This window comes from Lucilia sericata, unplaced genomic scaffold (genome assembly GCF_015586225.1).
Source record: "Lucilia sericata isolate MDLA Ls3-8-SP2 unplaced genomic scaffold, ASM1558622v1 Contig000695F_arrow, whole genome shotgun sequence".
NCBI lineage: Eukaryota > Metazoa > Arthropoda > Insecta > Diptera > Calliphoridae > Lucilia > Lucilia sericata.
Window position 1 is genome coordinate 38,600 of NW_023994698.1, and position 19,490 is coordinate 58,089.

Below are 19,490 nucleotides of genomic sequence, written 5' to 3' on the forward strand. Positions count from 1 at the left end.
TCCTGCCCGTGTCATCGATCATAGATTCCGGTTGGACATGAGTTTTGGATAGGAATTTTTTTATCTTCGATACCTCATTTACTCTATCTACCTGTTCACAGAAAAGTTTCCAGGAGTCTCGTTTGGCTCTTCGAACGATTTTCTTATATTCACCAAGTTTATTACGATACTCATCCCAGTATACTGCGGTCTTTTTACGCCGTGCCCGGTTAAATAGTTTGCGAAGAGTCTTCCCAAGGTTCCGGATCTCCCCAGTTACCCAGGGTTTTTCCTGGGCAGATCTCCGCTCTCGCAGAGGGCAGCTGTCCTCGAACGATTCAACCAGGGCACTTGTGAACGTTTCCACTTTGGCATCTATATCCTCTTTATTTCGACATTGAAAAGTGTCCTGACCTAAACGGTTCTTTAGTAAGGCCCCGAACATTGTCCAATTAGTTTTAGACTTATTCCAAAACTTTATCGGCTTTGGTGGTGGCCTTAGTATTTTGAATCTTATGTACCGATGATCAGAAAAGGAGTGCTCGTCCGAAACTCTCCAATCCTGAATTTCGTTTATAAGCTCTTCTGAACATATAGTTATATCTAATACTTCTTCTCTGATTCTATTGACGAAGGTAGCTTTATTACCTAAGTTCAATGTTATCAAGTCTTTAGTATTAAAGAAATCCATGAGGGCTTGTCCCCTGCGATTGGTGTTTGTACTACCCCAAGCTACATGATGCGAGTTGGCATCACAACCTATTACAATTTTCTTATTTTTCCTTTGTGCCTCTTCAACCAGTTTCATCAGATCCGACGTTGGTGGTAGGGTCGGAGAATCGAAAGGCAGGTAAATAGATGCAAGGTATATGTTGCCTCGACCTTGCTTCAGCACCGTTGCATCCGATGTTGATAATCCTGTTGAGAGGAGAAAACATAAGTTCTTGTGACATAAGATACATGTTCTCGGGCGAGATCCTGTATCAGCGTAGAAAAGTTGGAAATTAACGTGATTTAATCCAGAAACCTTGTTGCGAATCGTCCAAGGTTCCTGGATTAAAGCTATATGTATTTTACCTGTGTTGATTTTAGCCATCAGAGCGTTGGTAGCTGTCTCGCTCCGATGGAGGTTTATTTGGATAACCTCAATCATGGTCATCCATTTAACTGTCTTCCAGCGAGTTGGTGGTCACCTCCTCGCTCTTTGGATTTGACTCCTCCGGATAGCCTGAAGTGGCTATTAATGCAGTGAGTACTGTTGATGGCACTGCGGTGTCCTTATCAGGCATAGGAATAGCAGTATTTTTAATAGACACATTCCCAATTCTGGAGAGCATTGCTGTTCTGTCTTCTGGCGGGTGAGTGATTTCCTCCTCGCTTTTAGGATTTGACTCCTCAACATTGCTAGTACTTGCTAATGATGCTTTGGGTACTGTCTTAGGTGTTTTAGTGTCCTTGTCGGGGCCGGTTTTGACAGCCCTTTCAATCGGCGCCTTCCCAATTTTGGAAAGGGCAACTACACTTTCTTCTGGCGAGTTAATGGTAAATTCCTCGATTTTAGGATTTGACTCCTCAACGTTATCAGTAGTGGATACTGTGGTCTTAGGTTTTTTAGTGTCCTTTTCGAGGCTTGTTGTAACAGCCCTTCCAATCGGCACCTTCCCAATTTTGAATATGACAGATTTAGAGGCGAAGTAAGCCCTACCTTTATTCTTGGCAAGACTAGCCATGGATTTCTGGTCGATACCTATTACAAATAAAGTTCCCTCAGGTTCTTCTTTCCTGTAAAAGACATCCCATTTTTCCACGGCCAGCTCAGCATTTTGACCTCCAAGAATTTCCAGTATACGTTCATTAGCCAGTTTACTGCCCCATCCTTTTATGTAGACAGTGGACTTTAGGAGCACCGGAAGCTCGCTCTTCTTTGCCAGTCCCAGCCTAGCGCCGTCCCAGGGAGGAGGGATACTTTCCACCAAGTTCTTTAGGGTGCTAACACATTGGTGAGATGCCAACCTCATCAACATCACGCCCATGCTGAACTCGCAGCTCTCGCTCTCTATTGGTTGTTTGCCCTTTGAAGCTATTGCATGGTCCACTATCTTATTGTTGACCAGGTCTTCTATTTTACTCTGTTGGTCTATTGGAATTTTGCCTGTCGAATTACCGGCATCGTAAACTGCATAGCAGAGATCGTCCCGGTGCCTACTTCTGGCAACTTTGGCGTAAGATGGCGGCTCTTTACCTTTTCCTCCGTCTAGCTTCTCCTTCCTCGTTTTTCGGGGCTTCTTTTGAGATTCCCTTACCTTCGAGGTTGATTTCGCCGACGTGTTCATCTTCGGAATATCTGGCTTGGCGTTGTCACCCTTACTCGCAGGATTCTCACTTGAGATTCCTTTGAGTGAAGTATGGCTTGGCTTCGACTGTGTATTAGAAGACGGGGAGCTCTTTTTCTTCTTAGGCTTATTCTCAGTTGTCAACTCCTCGGGTGACCTGATCCTTTTTGCCTCAGATCTTGTGAGAGAGTCCGATTCCTTTGGAGTGTCGTGGGATTGACTAACTATGATTTCCTGAAGCATCTTTTTCAACTTCCTCCTCTGTGCTCCAGAAAGTCTTTTCTTAGTAATAGGTAGTTTAGCTATGCTATCACTCACCTCTTTCACCATTTGCTCTACTTCATCCTTTTTGGGATTTGCTATAATGGTATTATTATTATTATCATCTGAGGATTCAGAGTCGGAACCCTCACCTATATTTAAAGGCTGAGGTAGCTTAGAGCTCTCTCCGAGTACATCCTTCTCTTTCACCCCTATATTTTTGCCAGCGGCATGCTGTACACTTGACGCATTGTCCGCCACGGAGGCCAAGGTACCCACCTCCGTAGTAGTATTCTGCTCACGATTGCAGGATGACGACGACACGTGACTCGCGAGTAGATCAACACTTGCCGCCGGTACTGGGTTATTTAGGCCCTGCACCGTAACTTTTATCTTTTTATTTTTATTTTCCATATTTGTTTTTTTTTTTTTTTTTTTTCCAGTTTTTTGGTCCGCGGGGAATATAATATTCCCAGGTGGTGGACAATCTGCCCTCCCTCAGCTTAAGTGAAATTAAAGCTGGGAGAGGACAGATGGTCCATCACCACCCCCTATCCGCCACCCGGGGACGCGCTCGGTAGGAAAAATCTGGAAAACTCCCCCGAGTTGGATGCCATAAAAATTGCAAATATTCTTCCAACCGCATCACCAAGACGACTGAAAAGAATTGTAAAGAGTATACCCACACCATCATCTGATACAACGTTCACTGAGGAAGAAGCTATTGCGCTTATGTTGCAGCTGGGATTAAGTCGTGATAACTACATAACGTTAAGAAAGGCGCTATCTGAAAAAGGAGTGGATGTTTTACCATCATATGACAAAATAAATGAAAAGAAGAAAAACATTATACCACCTCCTATTGAAATAACTGATCGGAAGGCTGTTATTGGACTCGGCGCTCTACTCGAAAATACTGCTTTAAGGATTGCTTCTGACTTTTCTTCAGACCAACTAAAAAAAATAAATTCTTGTGATCTTCAACTCATTTGTAAGTGGGGATGTGATGGATTATCAGCACTCTCGGAATATAAACAAATCAACACAAGTGAATCATCTTCCGAGTATAAAAGTGTATTTATGGCATCGCTAGTTCCATTAAGAATTCGAAAGTATGCTGACAGCGATTCTCCATCAACCAGTTTCGATGATATTTGGAAGAATTCGACTCCAGGATCCAAAGCTTTTTGTAGGCCAATAAGCTTTGAGTATATAAAGGAATCCAAAACAACAACGCAAGATTTGATAAATCGTATTGAAGCAGAAATTAAAAACTTGGAACCTATAACAATCGAAATAGAAAATTATTCGTTTAACATGTCCTATGATTTAAAACTTACAATGATTGATGGGAAAGTTGGAAATGCCATTACAGGAACATCATCTACTTGGTACTGCTACATATGTGGTGATAAAAAATCAGAATTTTCGAATATTTCCAAGCAAAGATCAATAAATGAGGAAACATTACAATTTGGAATATCCCCCCTACATGCTCGCATACGATTTCTGGAACATTTTCTACATTTAGCATATGATTTAAAGTACAGAAGCATACCGGAAAATGCAAACAAAAGTGCAAATAACAATAAGGAGTTAATGGAAATGAGAGCCAGTGAGAAACGAAGAATTCAAGAGGAATTTAAAAAGCGGATGGGATTAAATATTGATAAACCACTCACAGGATATGGAAGCACAAACGATGGTAATACCGCTAGACGTTTTTTTAAACATTTTGAAACTACTTCCGAAATAACCGGAATTAGTATGGATTTACTGCAAAAGGTCAATATTATTCTAATGGCGATAAATAGCAAGCATAAAGTGAACGCAACAAAATTTGGAGAGTATTCTACAAAAGTTTCTAAATTACTTTTGGAATTATATCCCTGGAAAGAAATGACACCTACAGTTCACAAGATATTATGTCATGGAAAGGTCATCATAGAACATAATATTCTGCCTTTAGGAGAGCTTACAGAAGAACCCCAAGAATCGAGGAATAGAGACTTTAAGCATATTCATCAGTTTAGCTCAAGGAAGTGTTCTAGGCAGTCTCAAAATGAAGATATTTTTAATAATCTGATTCTATCTTCTGATCCTGTTTTATCTACTATAAGGAAACGTTGGATTTGCTACAAAACGTTAGCATTTGAAAATATTCATGAATTTAAAGATTTACTTTATCTTTTAGATATGGACTACTGTGATACCGATTATTTTACAAAATTATATTAATTTATAAAAAAAAAATAAATAAAGACTATTTTTATATAAAATAAATACTTGTTAATTTTTTTTAGGGATAAAGAATAAAAGATTAATCGTAAAAAGTGGCTGTAAAAATTCATAAAAATTTAGGTAGTAAAACATGCCTAACAAATGTATGGATGAAAATAATAGTACTAGGTAAATTCTCTAAAAGATGTTGAGTTTTCCCTAATTAATTTGTCACTTAAAAAACATTAGGTAGGCATGTTATATATCAATGGAAAGGTAATTTTGTCTATTTTTCAAAACTGTATATAATTTTTGAAAATTAAAAAATTCGCGGAATACTTTTTTAAAAAAAATTAAAAAATGTTTTTTATTCAGTTTTTGCGAAGATACAAATTTTTCAAATTGCAATAAAAATTTTATTTATGAATATTTTTTGATGAAATTTTACAGTTAGGTAGATTTTTTTACTCAAAATCCAAAATTAAATAAAAATTTCGAATTTTCTTATTAGAAATCCCGGAATTCCCAAAAAAGTTTATTAGTGTTTGAGTTATTGATGAAATAGGGGAAATAAATGTGTTATTAGAATTCAATGCATTATTTTCGTTCTAAAGTTTTTATTTGAGGAATCAGCTGTTTCTGTTTTATTACATTTGTTATCATTGTTTTCTGTTATCATTGTTTTCTTTAGATTTGCATTTTTCTTTTTGATTTTCAACTTTCTTCGTTGTTATAGGTTTAGGTTTTGATGTTTTTGGTGTGTCTAGGAGTTCGTTAACTTTAGTGTTACTTAGTGGAGTGGTGATGTCTAAAATTTGATCTTTTTGCTTATTCTCGTTATTCTTCGCCTCTTTTCGCTTTTTAGGTGTTTCGTATGTGATATTTGCATATGTATTGTCGCTAGCTGTTATTATTGGATTGCTTTCTCTATATTTTCTACGTTCTTCGCCAATGCTACAGTAATTTATTGTTTTGATTTTTAAGATTTCTTTCATCTGGAGATACCTAGGGCAGTTTTTGTCCGAAGATGAATGTTTTCCAGAGCAATTTGTGCAAAAAGTACGCTGACACTTTTCCTTATCGTGGGGGGGTAGACTACATTCAGGACAAGTAGCGTCACCACGGCAACGCTTTTGTGTGTGTCCTAAACGTTGACAGTTAAGGCATCGTATGGGATTCGGAAAGTAATAATCTACTTTGTATTTGTACCAAGCAACATCAACTGATTGCGGTAAACGATATAAATCGAAGGTTATGATCATTTTTCCACTTGGAATGCGAGATTTACCGTCTTCACTGGGTTTAGTGAATTTGTAAACTTCTGTCACTCCTTGATCTTTCATCTCTTCAACAATTTGTTTTTCAGGCACATGCATTAAGAATGGCGCGTATATGACACCCTTTACTGAGTTAAGTGTGTCATGAAGTTTGCATGAAACAGGGCAGAGGTTTGAGAGAGTTTTTGCTCTTACAAACTTATCTGCAATACGCGAATTACGGGCAAGAATCAGTAGATTACCATCCCTTAAAAGGAAAATAGAGGTGTACTCCGTGCTAATATCTTCCACACCTTTTTTAATGGCAAAGGGACTTAACTTTGCAAGTTGTTTGGTTGAGTCTGTTGATGAGATTAAGACGTAATTTCGCTGGTTTTTATTGTTAATGTGAGGTGTTGGTAAATCTGGGAATTCATTTTGCTTTTGTTTTTTTGTAGGGTTGTTTATATAATCCCCGAGAGGATAAAATTTATTGTTAGAATATTTGTCCGGTGGGCCCGGCGCCTTATTATCGTTTTTAATAGAACAACCAATAAATAAATAAATAAAGAAATGTAACTTTGTTATTAATGCAAAAACAAATAAAAAGAACGCGAATAAAAAAGAAAACCAAGAATAAAGTCGTTAACCGTTACTTGGCAGACATATACTACCACATTTTGCACTTGTATAAGTGTAAGAGTGAAAAAACAAGAAATGAGAAATAGTTGTTCTCTCATCTTCACAACAAGGCATGCGTGGAAAACTGAAAGTTAGAAATAATATTAATCAAAAACAAAACTAATATTTTTTTATACCCTCCACCACCATCAGTGGTGATAGAGGGTATATATAACTTTGTCATTCCGTGTGTAACACCAAGAAATATTCATCTGAGACCCAACAAAGTATATATATTCCTTATCAAATTCTGAGTCGATTTAGCTATGTCCGTCTGTCCGTCTGTCTGTGTAAAACACGCTCACGATAAAACGAATCAATAGAGTTTAACCAAATTCACCCAAAATGTTCTTCATTTTCCTAAGTTGTTTGGTATTGAAAATGGGCAAAATCGGTTCACACCGGGAAAAGTTATGAATCAAAATTTAAAACACCCTCGAAAAAATAAGCATTTTTTACACATTCTGATGTAATTTTCTCGAAAACTATGCAAGACAATTCCATGAAAATCACCATACGTTCGTTTCTATACAAGAGCTTGATATCTGCTGAAAATTGCCAGAATCGGTCCACAATTTTATATACCTCCCATACAAAAGTACATATTCCCGGAAAATGGGTTTTTTGTTAATAACTTCCGTTACAATGTCCATATCTTCACAAAATTTTACAAATTAAAATCTTATGTCAATAGAATTCTTTCAGAGAAAAAATTTTCTGGATCGGTCCATAATTGGACATAGCACAGTGGTATAGGAAAAAAAAAAGAGGGAAATAATTCGGTAACTTCTAAACGGTTAATCCGATTTGGTATGCACAAAGAGGAGGTGTTGTCAAGTTTAGGTTTTGAATTTGGACCTTATAGGCCAACCAGGGGCCCGGCGGGGGGTCCTCAAATTAGGACACCTCGGCTATGTTAAATTTTTAAAACGATCCTATTTCTTCATTTGAGTTCCGATTTAAAAAAAATTTCGTATATAGAATCTCCTCATCGAGCACTATAAAAAATGTCGTCGTAGCAGTAAATTATCTCTTATAGTTTAGGAGATATTCGCATTTGAATATTAAAATTTTAAAATTTTTACCGTCCTTACTTTAGTTTTTTTGATAATAGCAGGTCCAAATATTTCCGATTTTCGCCATTTTTTTTATTTGCTTAACAACAAGTTTATATACCAAGCAGTGAAAGAATTATGTAAAAATCATGACTGAGTCCAAAGTTATAGGCATTTAAATTTAAAAAATTAAAAAAAGGCGATTTTTTGTCATTTTTTTGGGAAAAAAGTATCTTTTTCTTTTTAAGTTATCTAAAAAGTTTCTAAGAAGATGTATATAGAATTTATACTTTTTGGAAAGCTGACTTTACATAAAATACGATAAATGAAACAAAACCTAAAAATTTTTGATACCGAGGGGACCAGGTCCATCCAAAAAAACCCTATTTTTTATGGAAAATTAAATTTTGAGCAAAAATTCTCAAATCGCATAGTCGATATCAAATTATAGTGACCTGTTTTATATGACCCAATAAGTTCTTAATCATTTTGTAACGGGTTTCGATAACCCCGCCCCTGGTATGGATATAATAGGCAAAAAACCAAAAAATCCCATTTTTGGGATTTTTTAAAACTTTTTTGGGAATTCCGGGATTTCTAATAAGAAAATTTGAAATTTTTATTTAATTTTGGATTTTGAGTAAAAAAATCTACCTAACTGTAAAATTTCATCAAAAAATATTCATAAATAAAATTTTTATTGCAATTTGAAAAATTTGTATCTTCGCAAAAACTGAATAAAAAACATTTTTTAATTTTTTTTTTAAAAAGTATTCCGCGAATTTTTTAATTTTCAAAAATTATATACAGTTTTGAAAAATAGACAAAATTACCTTTCCATTGATATATAACATGCCTACCTAATGTTTTTTAAGTGACAAATTAATTAGGGAAAACTCAACATCTTTTAGAAAATTTACCTAGCACTATTATTTTCATCCATATATGTAACAAATTTAAGAGTTAACCTTATGGATGAAAATAATCGAGCACAACATTTTTTATAGTGCTCGATGAGGAGATTCTATATACGAAATTTTTTTTAAATCGGAACTCAAATGAAGAAATAGGATCGTTTTAAAAATTTAACATAGCCGAGGTGTCCTAATTTGATGACCCCCCGCCGGGCCCCTGGTTGGCCTATAAGGTCCAAATTCAAAACCTAAACTCGACAACACCTCCTCTTTGTGCACACCAAATTTCATTAAAATCGGATTAACCGTTTAGAAGTTACCGAATTATTTCCCTCTTTTTTTTTTCCTATACCACTGTGCATAGCTCCCATACAAGGTCCCCTTCCGAAAATCACTTAAACGCGCATAACTCATTACTAATTTAAGATATCCTTATAAAATTTGGTACTAGTATCACTCATATGCATAGAAATATTACTTTGAAAGTTTTTTCCGATCGGTCCAAAATTGGTCATAGCTCCCATACAAGGCCCCCTTCCGAAAATCACTTAAACGCGCATAACTCATTACTAACTTAAGATATCCATATGAAATTTGGTACAAGTATTACTCATATGCACAGAAATGTTACTGTGAAATATACATATTTCCGACCGGTCCATAATTGGTCATAGCTCCCATACAAGGTCCCCTCCCGAAAATCACTTAAACGCACATAACTCATTACCAGATTAAAATATGCATATAAAATTTGGTACAAGTATTGCACACATATACAGAAATATTACTGTGAAAGTTTTTTTGGGATCGGTCCATAATTGGTCATAGCTCCCATACAAGGTCCCCTCCCGAAAATCACTTAAAAGCGCATAACACATTACTTAATTAAGATATCCATATCAAATTTGGTACAAGTATTGCTTATATGCACAGAAGTATTACTGAGAAATAATATCGGTCCATAACTGGTCATAGCTCCCATACAAGGTCCCCTCCCGAAAATCACTTAAACGCACATAACTCATTACTAAATTAAGATATCCATGTAAAGTTTGGCAGAAGTATTGCTCATATACAGAGAAATATTACTGTGAAATTGTTTTCCTATCGGTCCATAATTGATCATAGCTGCTATACAAGGCCCCTTTCAGAAAAACATTTAAAGGCACATAACTTATTACCAAATAATTATATAAATAAATACTATTTTTGTACATAAATACTATTTTTGTAATGCAAAATACACATGAATATTATTTCAAAATTTTTTCACGATCGGTCCATCCTTGGTCATAGATCCCATACAAGGTTCCCTCCCGAAAATCACTTAAACGCACATAACTCATTACCAAATCTTGATATCCATACATTTAGCAAAAATATTGCTCTTATATACATAAATTACACTATAAAATTGTTTTACGATCGGTCCATATTTGGTCATAGCTCTCATATTAGGTCCCCTCCAGAAAATCACTTAAATGCACAATATTCATTACCAAATAATGATATAGATACAGAATTTTGAAATTTTGTGTTTATATACATAATTGGTCGTAGTTCCCATACAAGGTCCTTTTACGAAAATCTCTTAAACGCACATTACTCATTACCAAATAAAGCTATTGATACAAAATTTGTGTAGAACAAAATTATATATATGTATTTTGAAAATCCATAAATCTTTCACACACATGCATACATGCAAATACTAAATATCGCTAAAGCATATCTTATGGCGCTATAAAAATATAAAAGAAAATGGCGTTTGTAATGTACAATAAATCTTGGAATTGTAATAGATTTAAGCTGTTTAAATCTTTGGATTTTTCTATTTAAGACATGAGAAATCTTATTTCTACAAATATTTGACCAATTAGAAAAGTTATAATATAAAAGTAGCTGGTGGAGGGTATTTAAGATTCGGCTCAGCCGAATATAGCACTCTAACTTGTTTAGTTTAAAAGTAACAAATATTTTGTTGGGTTTATTTGCACATATTTATTTTAAATATTGAAATAGAAATATGAGCTTTTCAACTATATTTTTAATGAAATATATACCTATTTAGGGTAAAGATTTAACATAATTACATGTGTATTTTGGTAAATTATTGTAATTTGCTACTTAAGTTGTAAGAAAAAACATTTAAAAAGTTTATAATTCCAAAAACTACTTAATATGTAGTGTAGATTCTAAAAAAATACAACAATAATTACAATTATCCATCCCTGCGTTAATATATTTTCGTTCATTTTCATTGCAAAGCAAGAAACGAGCGACAACACAACCTTCTTCAATGACAGCTCATATGAGACTGAGTTGTGTTTTCTATGCGTGTTAGTAGTAAATTTTGTAACGGCCAAAATACACTGTGTATAGGCAGTGTTGTCAACTATTTTATACTAAAACGCGCCGTCCATTCACTCAAAACGCACTAAAAAGCGCTAAAATTATATTTTTACACAGCCTTAAAAAATATAGTATTTAGCTAAAATTAGTTTATTAAAAAAATTACTCCTTAATTGGAATTTTGATTCGGGAACGAAATTTAAAAAATTAAGGTTAATACAAATATGTTGGATTTTCCTATTCAATGACTAATTGCTATCATCGATCAAGATTTCAATAACTAAAGAGATTTTTTGAAATTCCCCATAATAAATTTTAATTTAACTCTTCATTTCCAAAAATACCAAGAGCCAAAACTTTGTGAAAAAAACTGAAGTAATCGTCAAGTAATTGTTTCCTTCTCAGTGAAGTTATAAAAAAATAATGCTAAATTTTTGTGAATCAAACTTTGTGCGATCAAAATTATTTTTGTATTATTCACATTAAAATATCAATAGTTTTTACGAAATGCAATTTTAATTTTAAGTTCAAGTTAACCTAACTAAAATTAAGTTAATTTACAACTTTTTCCTTTTTTGACGTGAAAAACTTCCCTTGTTGTGAATTTTTATAGAATTTTCTGATCAATAAAAAGCTTTTACGATCAAAATCAACTGTTGTGGAATTTCACGAAATCAATTTTCCCTTCGAAGGGAATGAAAATTTAAGAAGAAACAAATTTCAATTCTTTTGGCGAAAAAGGTGAATATTTTTTATTTTAGTTTTAAAGTTTTAAAATACTCATCACACTATAAGATCTTTGAATTACTCATAATATGGAAAGTTTAGAAAAAGGAACTTTAATAAATTTGTACGGCAGAGTACTGTCTAAAATTATCCCGTTTTATCTTTATTGTTAAACTAGAATAATTTTATGATATTAAAAAGATTTTTAATTTCTTGAAAAAAGCGCTAATTTAGCGCCTTTTTCCAAAAAAGCGCTAAGAGGAAAAAATGCGACTTTTGGATTGTTAAAAGGCGCTAAATCTAGCGCCAAAAGCTCTAAATTGGCAACGCTGTGTATAGGAGTTGCCGATCGTGGCTCTAGACTCTAGAGTCTAGACTATTACGATTATGAATTAATTCGAATTGAGAGATAGTCGATGACTGTAATTTTTATTATTTTTATGAAATACAAGAAAAAACTAATAAAAACTCATTAATGGTTTCCAAGAAAATGGAAAAAACCCAAAAAGGAACATTTCAGGTACTGCGCAAAAATATTCGAATTTTTTCTAAGAACTTTTTTTAGAATCCTTGAACACGTGTTTTATTGCCCATTAATTAACCCATTAAGCAGGTAGTGGTTATATGGAATATTTAACATTATATTTTTTGGAAAATTGCATAATTATGTTGTAAATTCATCCTGTATAAGCGCTTAAAATGTTCAAAGAAAAGCAGTTGATCAATTCAAATTAAAGAATTAATTTATATCTGTATATTCAAGGCCGATCAATTAAATACATATAGGAAATGTTTGATAGATTCCCATCGACAATATATTTTGTCATTACACGCATGGAACAAAGAATTCCATGGAGTATTTACCAGTCGTCCAAAACTGCTGTCAATACAGGACGACAGAGAAATACTGAAAGAACCTTCTCCTATCAGCTCCAAAAATTAACAAAGAACTCAGGACAGTCCTGTGAATAAAAATTAGTGTCGAAATTGTGCGCAAAGTGGAAACTGCTCATATCGAAGTTAATCGATGTTAAGTGTCTTGACTCCGCAACTAAACTTATAAATAAACTTTATAAAAGTGAAAAATATGTAATCGCATCTGTAGATGTGATTAAGATGTAGTTTGTAAAGTATAACATCAATTATTTTTTGCTGGGATTCACCACAAATAACATATTTGAAGTACTTTCAATTAAGGTGAAACCTATGAATTTTACATTAGCGTGTCATTGAAGGGATGTTATTAAATTTTCACAACTATGAACTACATCTAATTTTATTTTTAGAAGCAGTAAAAATTCGATATTTGGATGTCAAAAATAAAGCACATTCTTTAAATGACATCCCAGTAAAAAATAATTGATGTCACACTTTAAAAACAACATCTTAATCACATCTAAAAATGGGATTACATATTTTTCGCTTTTATAAACCAAATGTTTCATAACAAATTAAACCCAGTTAAAAGTGAGGAATGAGATGTAGAAAAGTCACTACAAATAACATATTTGAAGTACATACATCAAATTTACATAAGCGTGAATGAATGTAGTTTACTTTTGACATCCAAATATCGGTTTTTACTGCTTATAAAAATAAAATTATATGTAGTTCAAAGTTGTCAAAAATGAACAACATCCCTCCAATGACAAGCTAATGTAAAATTCATAGATTTTTCACTGGTTTTTGAATCACTTCGGGTTACTAGTTGTGATGAAAATACTAGATCTTTTACCACACTTTTTTGCTGAGTTAGGTTAAATTGGCCAATAACACTCATTTAAACTAAGATAATAACTAACGTAACTGATTATTGAAAAACACAAAATATAGATTATACTACGTTTAAATAAAGAATGTAGATTATATTTATCAGAAAACCCGAACTAAGTATAATAATTGTGTTTATAAATATTTTTATATTACACCATGAGACAATCTTATTCCGAAGATTGTATGTTGTCATCAAAAAAAACACAATTCGCGCAATACTGCGCAAAAATATTCGAATTTTTTCTAAGAACTTTTTTTAGAATCCTTGAACACGTGTTTTATTGCCCATTAATTAACCCATTAAGCAGGTAGTGGTTATATGGAATATTTAACATTATATTTTTTGGAAAATTGCATAATTATGTTGTAAATTCATCCTGTATAAGCGCTTAAAATGTTCAAAGAAAAGCAGTTGATCAATTCAAATTAAAGAATTAATTTATATCTGTATATTCAAGGCCGATCAATTAAATACATATAGGAAATGTTTGATAGATTCCCATCGACAATATATTTTGTCATTACACGCATGGAACAAAGAATTCCATGGAGTATTTACCAGTCGTCCAAAACTGCTGTCAATACAGGACGACAGAGAAATACTGAAAGAACCTTCTCCTATCAGCTCCAAAAATTAACAAAGAACTCAGGACAGTCCTGTGAATAAAAATTAGTGTCGAAATTGTGCGCAAAGTGGAAACTGCTCATATCGAAGTTAATCGATGTTAAGTGTCTTGACTCCGCAACTAAACTTATAAATAAACTTTATAAAAGTGAAAAATATGTAATCGCATCTGTAGATGTGATTAAGATGTAGTTTGTAAAGTATAACATCAATTATTTTTTGCTGGGATTCACCACAAATAACATATTTGAAGTACTTTCAATTTAGGTGAAACCTATGAATTTTACATTAGCGTGTCATTGAAGGGATGTTATTAAATTTTCACAACTATGAACTACATCTAATTTTATTTTTAGAAGCAGTAAAAATTCGATATTTGGATGTCAAAAATAAAGCACATTCTTTAAATGACATCCCAGTAAAAAATAATTGATGTCACACTTTAAAAACAACATCTTAATCACATCTAAAAATGGGATTACATATTTTTCGCTTTTATAAACCAAATGTTTCATAACAAATTAAACCCAGTTAAAAGTGAGGAATGAGATGTAGAAAAGTCACTACAAATAACATATTTGAAGTACATACATCAAATTTACATAAGCGTGAATGAATGTAGTTTACTTTTGACATCCAAATATCGGTTTTTACTGCTTATAAAAATAAAATTATATGTAGTTCAAAGTTGTCAAAAATGAACAACATCCCTCCAATGACAAGCTAATGTAAAATTCATAGATTTTTCACTGGTTTTTGAATCACTTCGGGTTACTAGTTGTGATGAAAATACTAGATCTTTTACCACACTTTTTTGCTGAGTTAGGTTAAATTGGCCAATAACACTCATTTAAACTAAGATAATAACTAACGTAACTGATTATTGAAAAACACAAAATATAGATTATACTACGTTTAAATAAAGAATGTAGATTATATTTATCAGAAAACCCGAACTAAGTATAATAATTGTGTTTATAAATATTTTTATATTACACCATGAGACAATCTTATTCCGAAGATTGTATGTTGTCATCAAAAAAAACACAATTCGGGTTTAAAATATACAATATTTATTAAAACACACTAGTAGGTTTTTATCTTTTTTCAATTGAAATTGCACGTCCGGTACTAAAAAGTCTGGACAATGTTCTTTACAATATGAAAGTCAGAATGCTACTTAACTTCTACACAGCAATGTCGCTGCTTTTATACCATTTTCAAGCATGGTTGTTGTAATGGTATTCAGAATAATAATATCAATGCACAGAGTTGTTTTAAAATAGTATACAAAATAATCATAGTGTTGTATGTGGAAATAAACGTTAAGTTCAAATATCAATATGTTTTCATACAGAGGTGCACTTCGATCAATGCGTTAAATTCTAATATGATATGTCCTCATACAGAGGTGCATTTTAAGCATTACGTTAAATTCAAATATGGATATAAATTAATACAGAGTCGTGTTCAAACAATAATGTATACTGAATTGTATTTTAAATTAAACGTTAGATTCAAAAATAGTTTTAAATAATAAAATAATGATTAAATATAATAATAAAATAATGATTAATAAATGTGTACTGCTACAGACTCCCCCTCTGATGCCGATAACGTCCCGGTGAGGCAGCAGCTAGATTCTTGGTGGGCGTCCTCTTCGTCTATTCATCTGTACTGGCGTTATGGCTTCATCTGATGCGTGATAAGTATCCAATGGTATAGTTATGTCGTCTCCATGAGTAATTATAGATGTAGTTGCTCCTATTCTGTCCATTACGATGTAAGGACTATCTATTTTTGGCACGTATTTGTAGTTGCTAAACCCATAGTTTGCAGCCAAAACTTTGGAATCAATTTCCAGTGGGTGTGAAACATGTTGGTGATCCTCTGTACCCTCCCCCTGGAGCAAAACTGTCCCAAGAGCGTTACAACTGGGAATGTGGGACATCAGAAGTTTGTCTAAGTCCTCGTGTTTCTTGTCTGTCAGCCCTATATCATCGGAATCTTTTAAAAGGCGGATATCCAATGAGTATAAGGGCAAAAAGACTTCAGCCAAGTATGCATCTTGTTCGGATTTCCTGACTTTAATTGGGGGACCAAATAGTGAAGATATCTCACTTGGAGTTCTCTCTCCAACAGGTATTGCATCCCGAAATATACTCTGGATAGAGTGTGGCGAATAATCATTCGAACATTTGGGTGTGTTAGATAAGGGTGAAATTCTTTTCCTATCTTCAACAAAACTGATGAACTTTGAAACTTCGTTCATGGCTTTGCTGCATGGGGAACACTCATCACTGTTGAGGTCCATGCTAAAAACTCCAACTTCAAGAGGATTAGTGAAGAAAAATCTGGTTTTGGGTTCATCCTCAAAGTACCAGCATCTTTGCGCCATATTTAAGACTATTCCAGCCTGTTCTAAAAAGTCCGCTCCAAGCAAGGTTTTGTTTTTGTCGGTGTTTGGAAGATAGACGAGTCGGATTTTCCTAACTCTACCACCAATTACCACGTCACAAATGGTGTGCATTACCTTTCCCGTGGTGCTGGAACCGTTGGCTAACGTAACCTCAGCACGAACGTCCTGAAACACACAACCGTTTTTAGTTAAGATCTTTTTCAGGTTGAGGCTGGCTATGCTCGTTTTTGCTCCAGAGTCGAAAACTGCTTCCCCTTTCAACCCAAATATTTCAATATGAGTTGTTGGCAATGCGTGACCAATAATGGTAGATGACAACGAGTTAAATGCCAAGTATTGAGGGCTTTCTTTGGGGTGGTTACTACACGTGGGGCAGTTTGCACGATACACTCCCGATGCACCACACCCATAACAGGAAAACGTTGGCTTTCTTAATAAAGTGGTGTGTGGCTGACGAACTTGTCTTTGTTGCTGCTCATCTACTTCTTGCATGGCTTGTTGTTCATATGTTTGTTGCTTGGCTTGTTGTTCATCACGTTTATTTTTCTTAAAGCAATGTTCAATACTGTGGCCCTTTAGGCGGCAAAACCCACAGCGGTTGCTAGGGACATTTTCCTGCTTAATGTCTGCATTGGTTGTTGTTGGCCGAGATTCTGCCACGAACATTTCCGCCTCTCTGCTTGCAGAAATAAGTTCGCTAAATGTTCTTATGGTTTCGCGGCGAACACGGTCCCGGATTGTAATATTAAGAAGACCATAAACCATATTCAGCTGCACTTCCTCGGATATAGGCACTTTGAGTTGTGACAACAGTAGCCTCTTTTTACAAATGAAGCTGTCTGTTGGCTCCTTTTTCTGCTGTTTCAACTCGAATATATCGGTGAAAATACGCCAGTCTGGAATTGGTGGCGAAAATGTGGTACGGATGAGAGCCTTCGCATCCTCAAAGTTGACTACGGTGTCCTTGACACCAATCCACCATGTAGCTGCATAATCTTCAAGCAGTAGGGGCATTCCTCGTACTGCATCATTATCAGAAATTTTCTCAATGTCCTTGTAGACGCTGATGGCTGCCAAAAATTCCTCCACAGCAGCGGGATCTCTCTGCCCTTTATAGCGCGCTGAGCATTGGGTAAAGGAACCGCCTCTGCTGTTACCACCCATAGCCGCTAAAATCTGCTGGAACTGTTCAGCTGAAAAAGTTGCCATGTTGTCGTCGCTGGCTTCGTTTATTACGAAAACCACTTCGCTGCCAATTTGAGATTCTCTGCCGGCTTCGTTTTCACCGAAAACCGCTTCTCTGTTGCTAACCGTCTCGACGTCAGCTGTTATGTTACTAGCTTCGTTTTCTACGAAAACTAGTTTGCAGTCACTTCCAGCTACTGTAGATGACGCTGCGTTGGTGCTATCGGCCACGGCGTTGGCCTTCTTCTTTTCTTCCTCGGCTAAAGTCTTCGAGGCCACTAAGTTGGGCGCCAATGAGACAATCTTATTCCGAAGATTGTATGTTGTCATCAAAAAAAACACAATTCGGGTTTAAAATATACAATATTTATTAAAACACACTAGTAGGTTTTTATCTTTTTTCAATTGAAATTGCACGTCCGGTACTAAAAAGTCTGGACAATGTTCTTTACAATATGAAAGTCAGAATGCTACTTAACTTCTACACAGCAATGTCGCTGCTTTTATACCATTTTCAAGCATGGTTGTTGTAATGGTATTCAGAATAATAATATCAATGCACAGAGTTGTTTTAAAATAGTATACAAAATAATCATAGTGTTGTATGTGGAAATAAACGTTAAGTTCAAATATCAATATGTTTTCATACAGAGGTGCACTTCGATCAATGCGTTAAATTCTAATATGATATGTCCTCATACAGAGGTGCATTTTAAGCATTACGTTAAATTCAAATATGGATATAAATTAATACAGAGTCGTGTTCAAACAATAATGTATACTGAATTGTATTTTAAATTAAACGTTAGATTCAAAAATAGTTTTAAATAATAAAATAATGATTAAATATAATAATAAAATAATGATTAATAAATGTGTACTGCTACAACCATCATTTATTTATATAAATATTTTTTATCATTACAGCTTACAAATTTTATCAAAAATCAGATAGTGGAACATCTCGCAAACTTTTCCGTTTTTCTTTGATCCATTTGCCCCTACTAATGCTATTATTTTTATTAAATAAAAAGCAGTGGTTCCTGATGGAGAAATCGGATAAAAATTCACAAGGTGATGCGAGTTCAATAGAAAGTACAAAGGAAACCATAGTGGAACAAAGTGTTAAAAGCGGTTTAAAACTTAAAAGTTTAAGCAAATTTTTACCTTTAGAATCGTAGAAATACGAAATTGTGTTCGGCACGAATAGGTTTAACAATAAGATTCGTATGTAAATAAAATACGATTATGTTGCAAGACAAAACAAAAAAAATTTGTTTATTTTAATTTGCTAAGAACCAACAATTATTGTAAATTTTAACAGAAATATGAGATGTTAAAGGTGCTTTTACATTGTCCTACAAAATAAAATGACATTTCAAAAAATAATTAAAATAAAAAAGTTATAATGCGTTCGTTAATTCACAAATTTTTCTTATTTTATCCTTAGATTATTTTTTTAATATTAATTGATTTTTATATCTTTTTATTTTTCGTTTTCTAAAATTTAGTGATGCACAAATTAATTGCATTTACAAAGACATCATATTATGAAATTCGTATGGAGCAAAATTACTTACAAATTTATAACAGATAGATTTTTACCAAAATGTTCATACTACCAACAGATAGAGTTTTTCATAAAAATATAAAATTTTATTTGTATTAAATATCAATAAATATTATATATAATGTAAAAGGAGCCAAATTG

At 33.8% G+C, this 19,490-nt stretch overlaps 1 protein-coding gene across 1 annotated transcript in view; it reads left to right on the plus strand.

Moving 5' to 3' along the window:
- The window catches only part of LOC119607436 (protoheme IX farnesyltransferase, mitochondrial), a 38,066-nt gene extending 19,014 nt beyond the window's left edge, over positions 1–19,052 (plus strand). Inside the window, exon 4 of the mRNA XM_037961325.1 lies at positions 18,707–19,052. Within this exon, the coding sequence (XP_037817253.1) occupies positions 18,707–18,960 (254 nt within the window). The 3' untranslated portion in view covers positions 18,961–19,052. The remainder of the gene's footprint in view (positions 1–18,706) is intronic.
- The last annotated feature ends 438 nt before the right edge of the window (positions 19,053–19,490 follow it).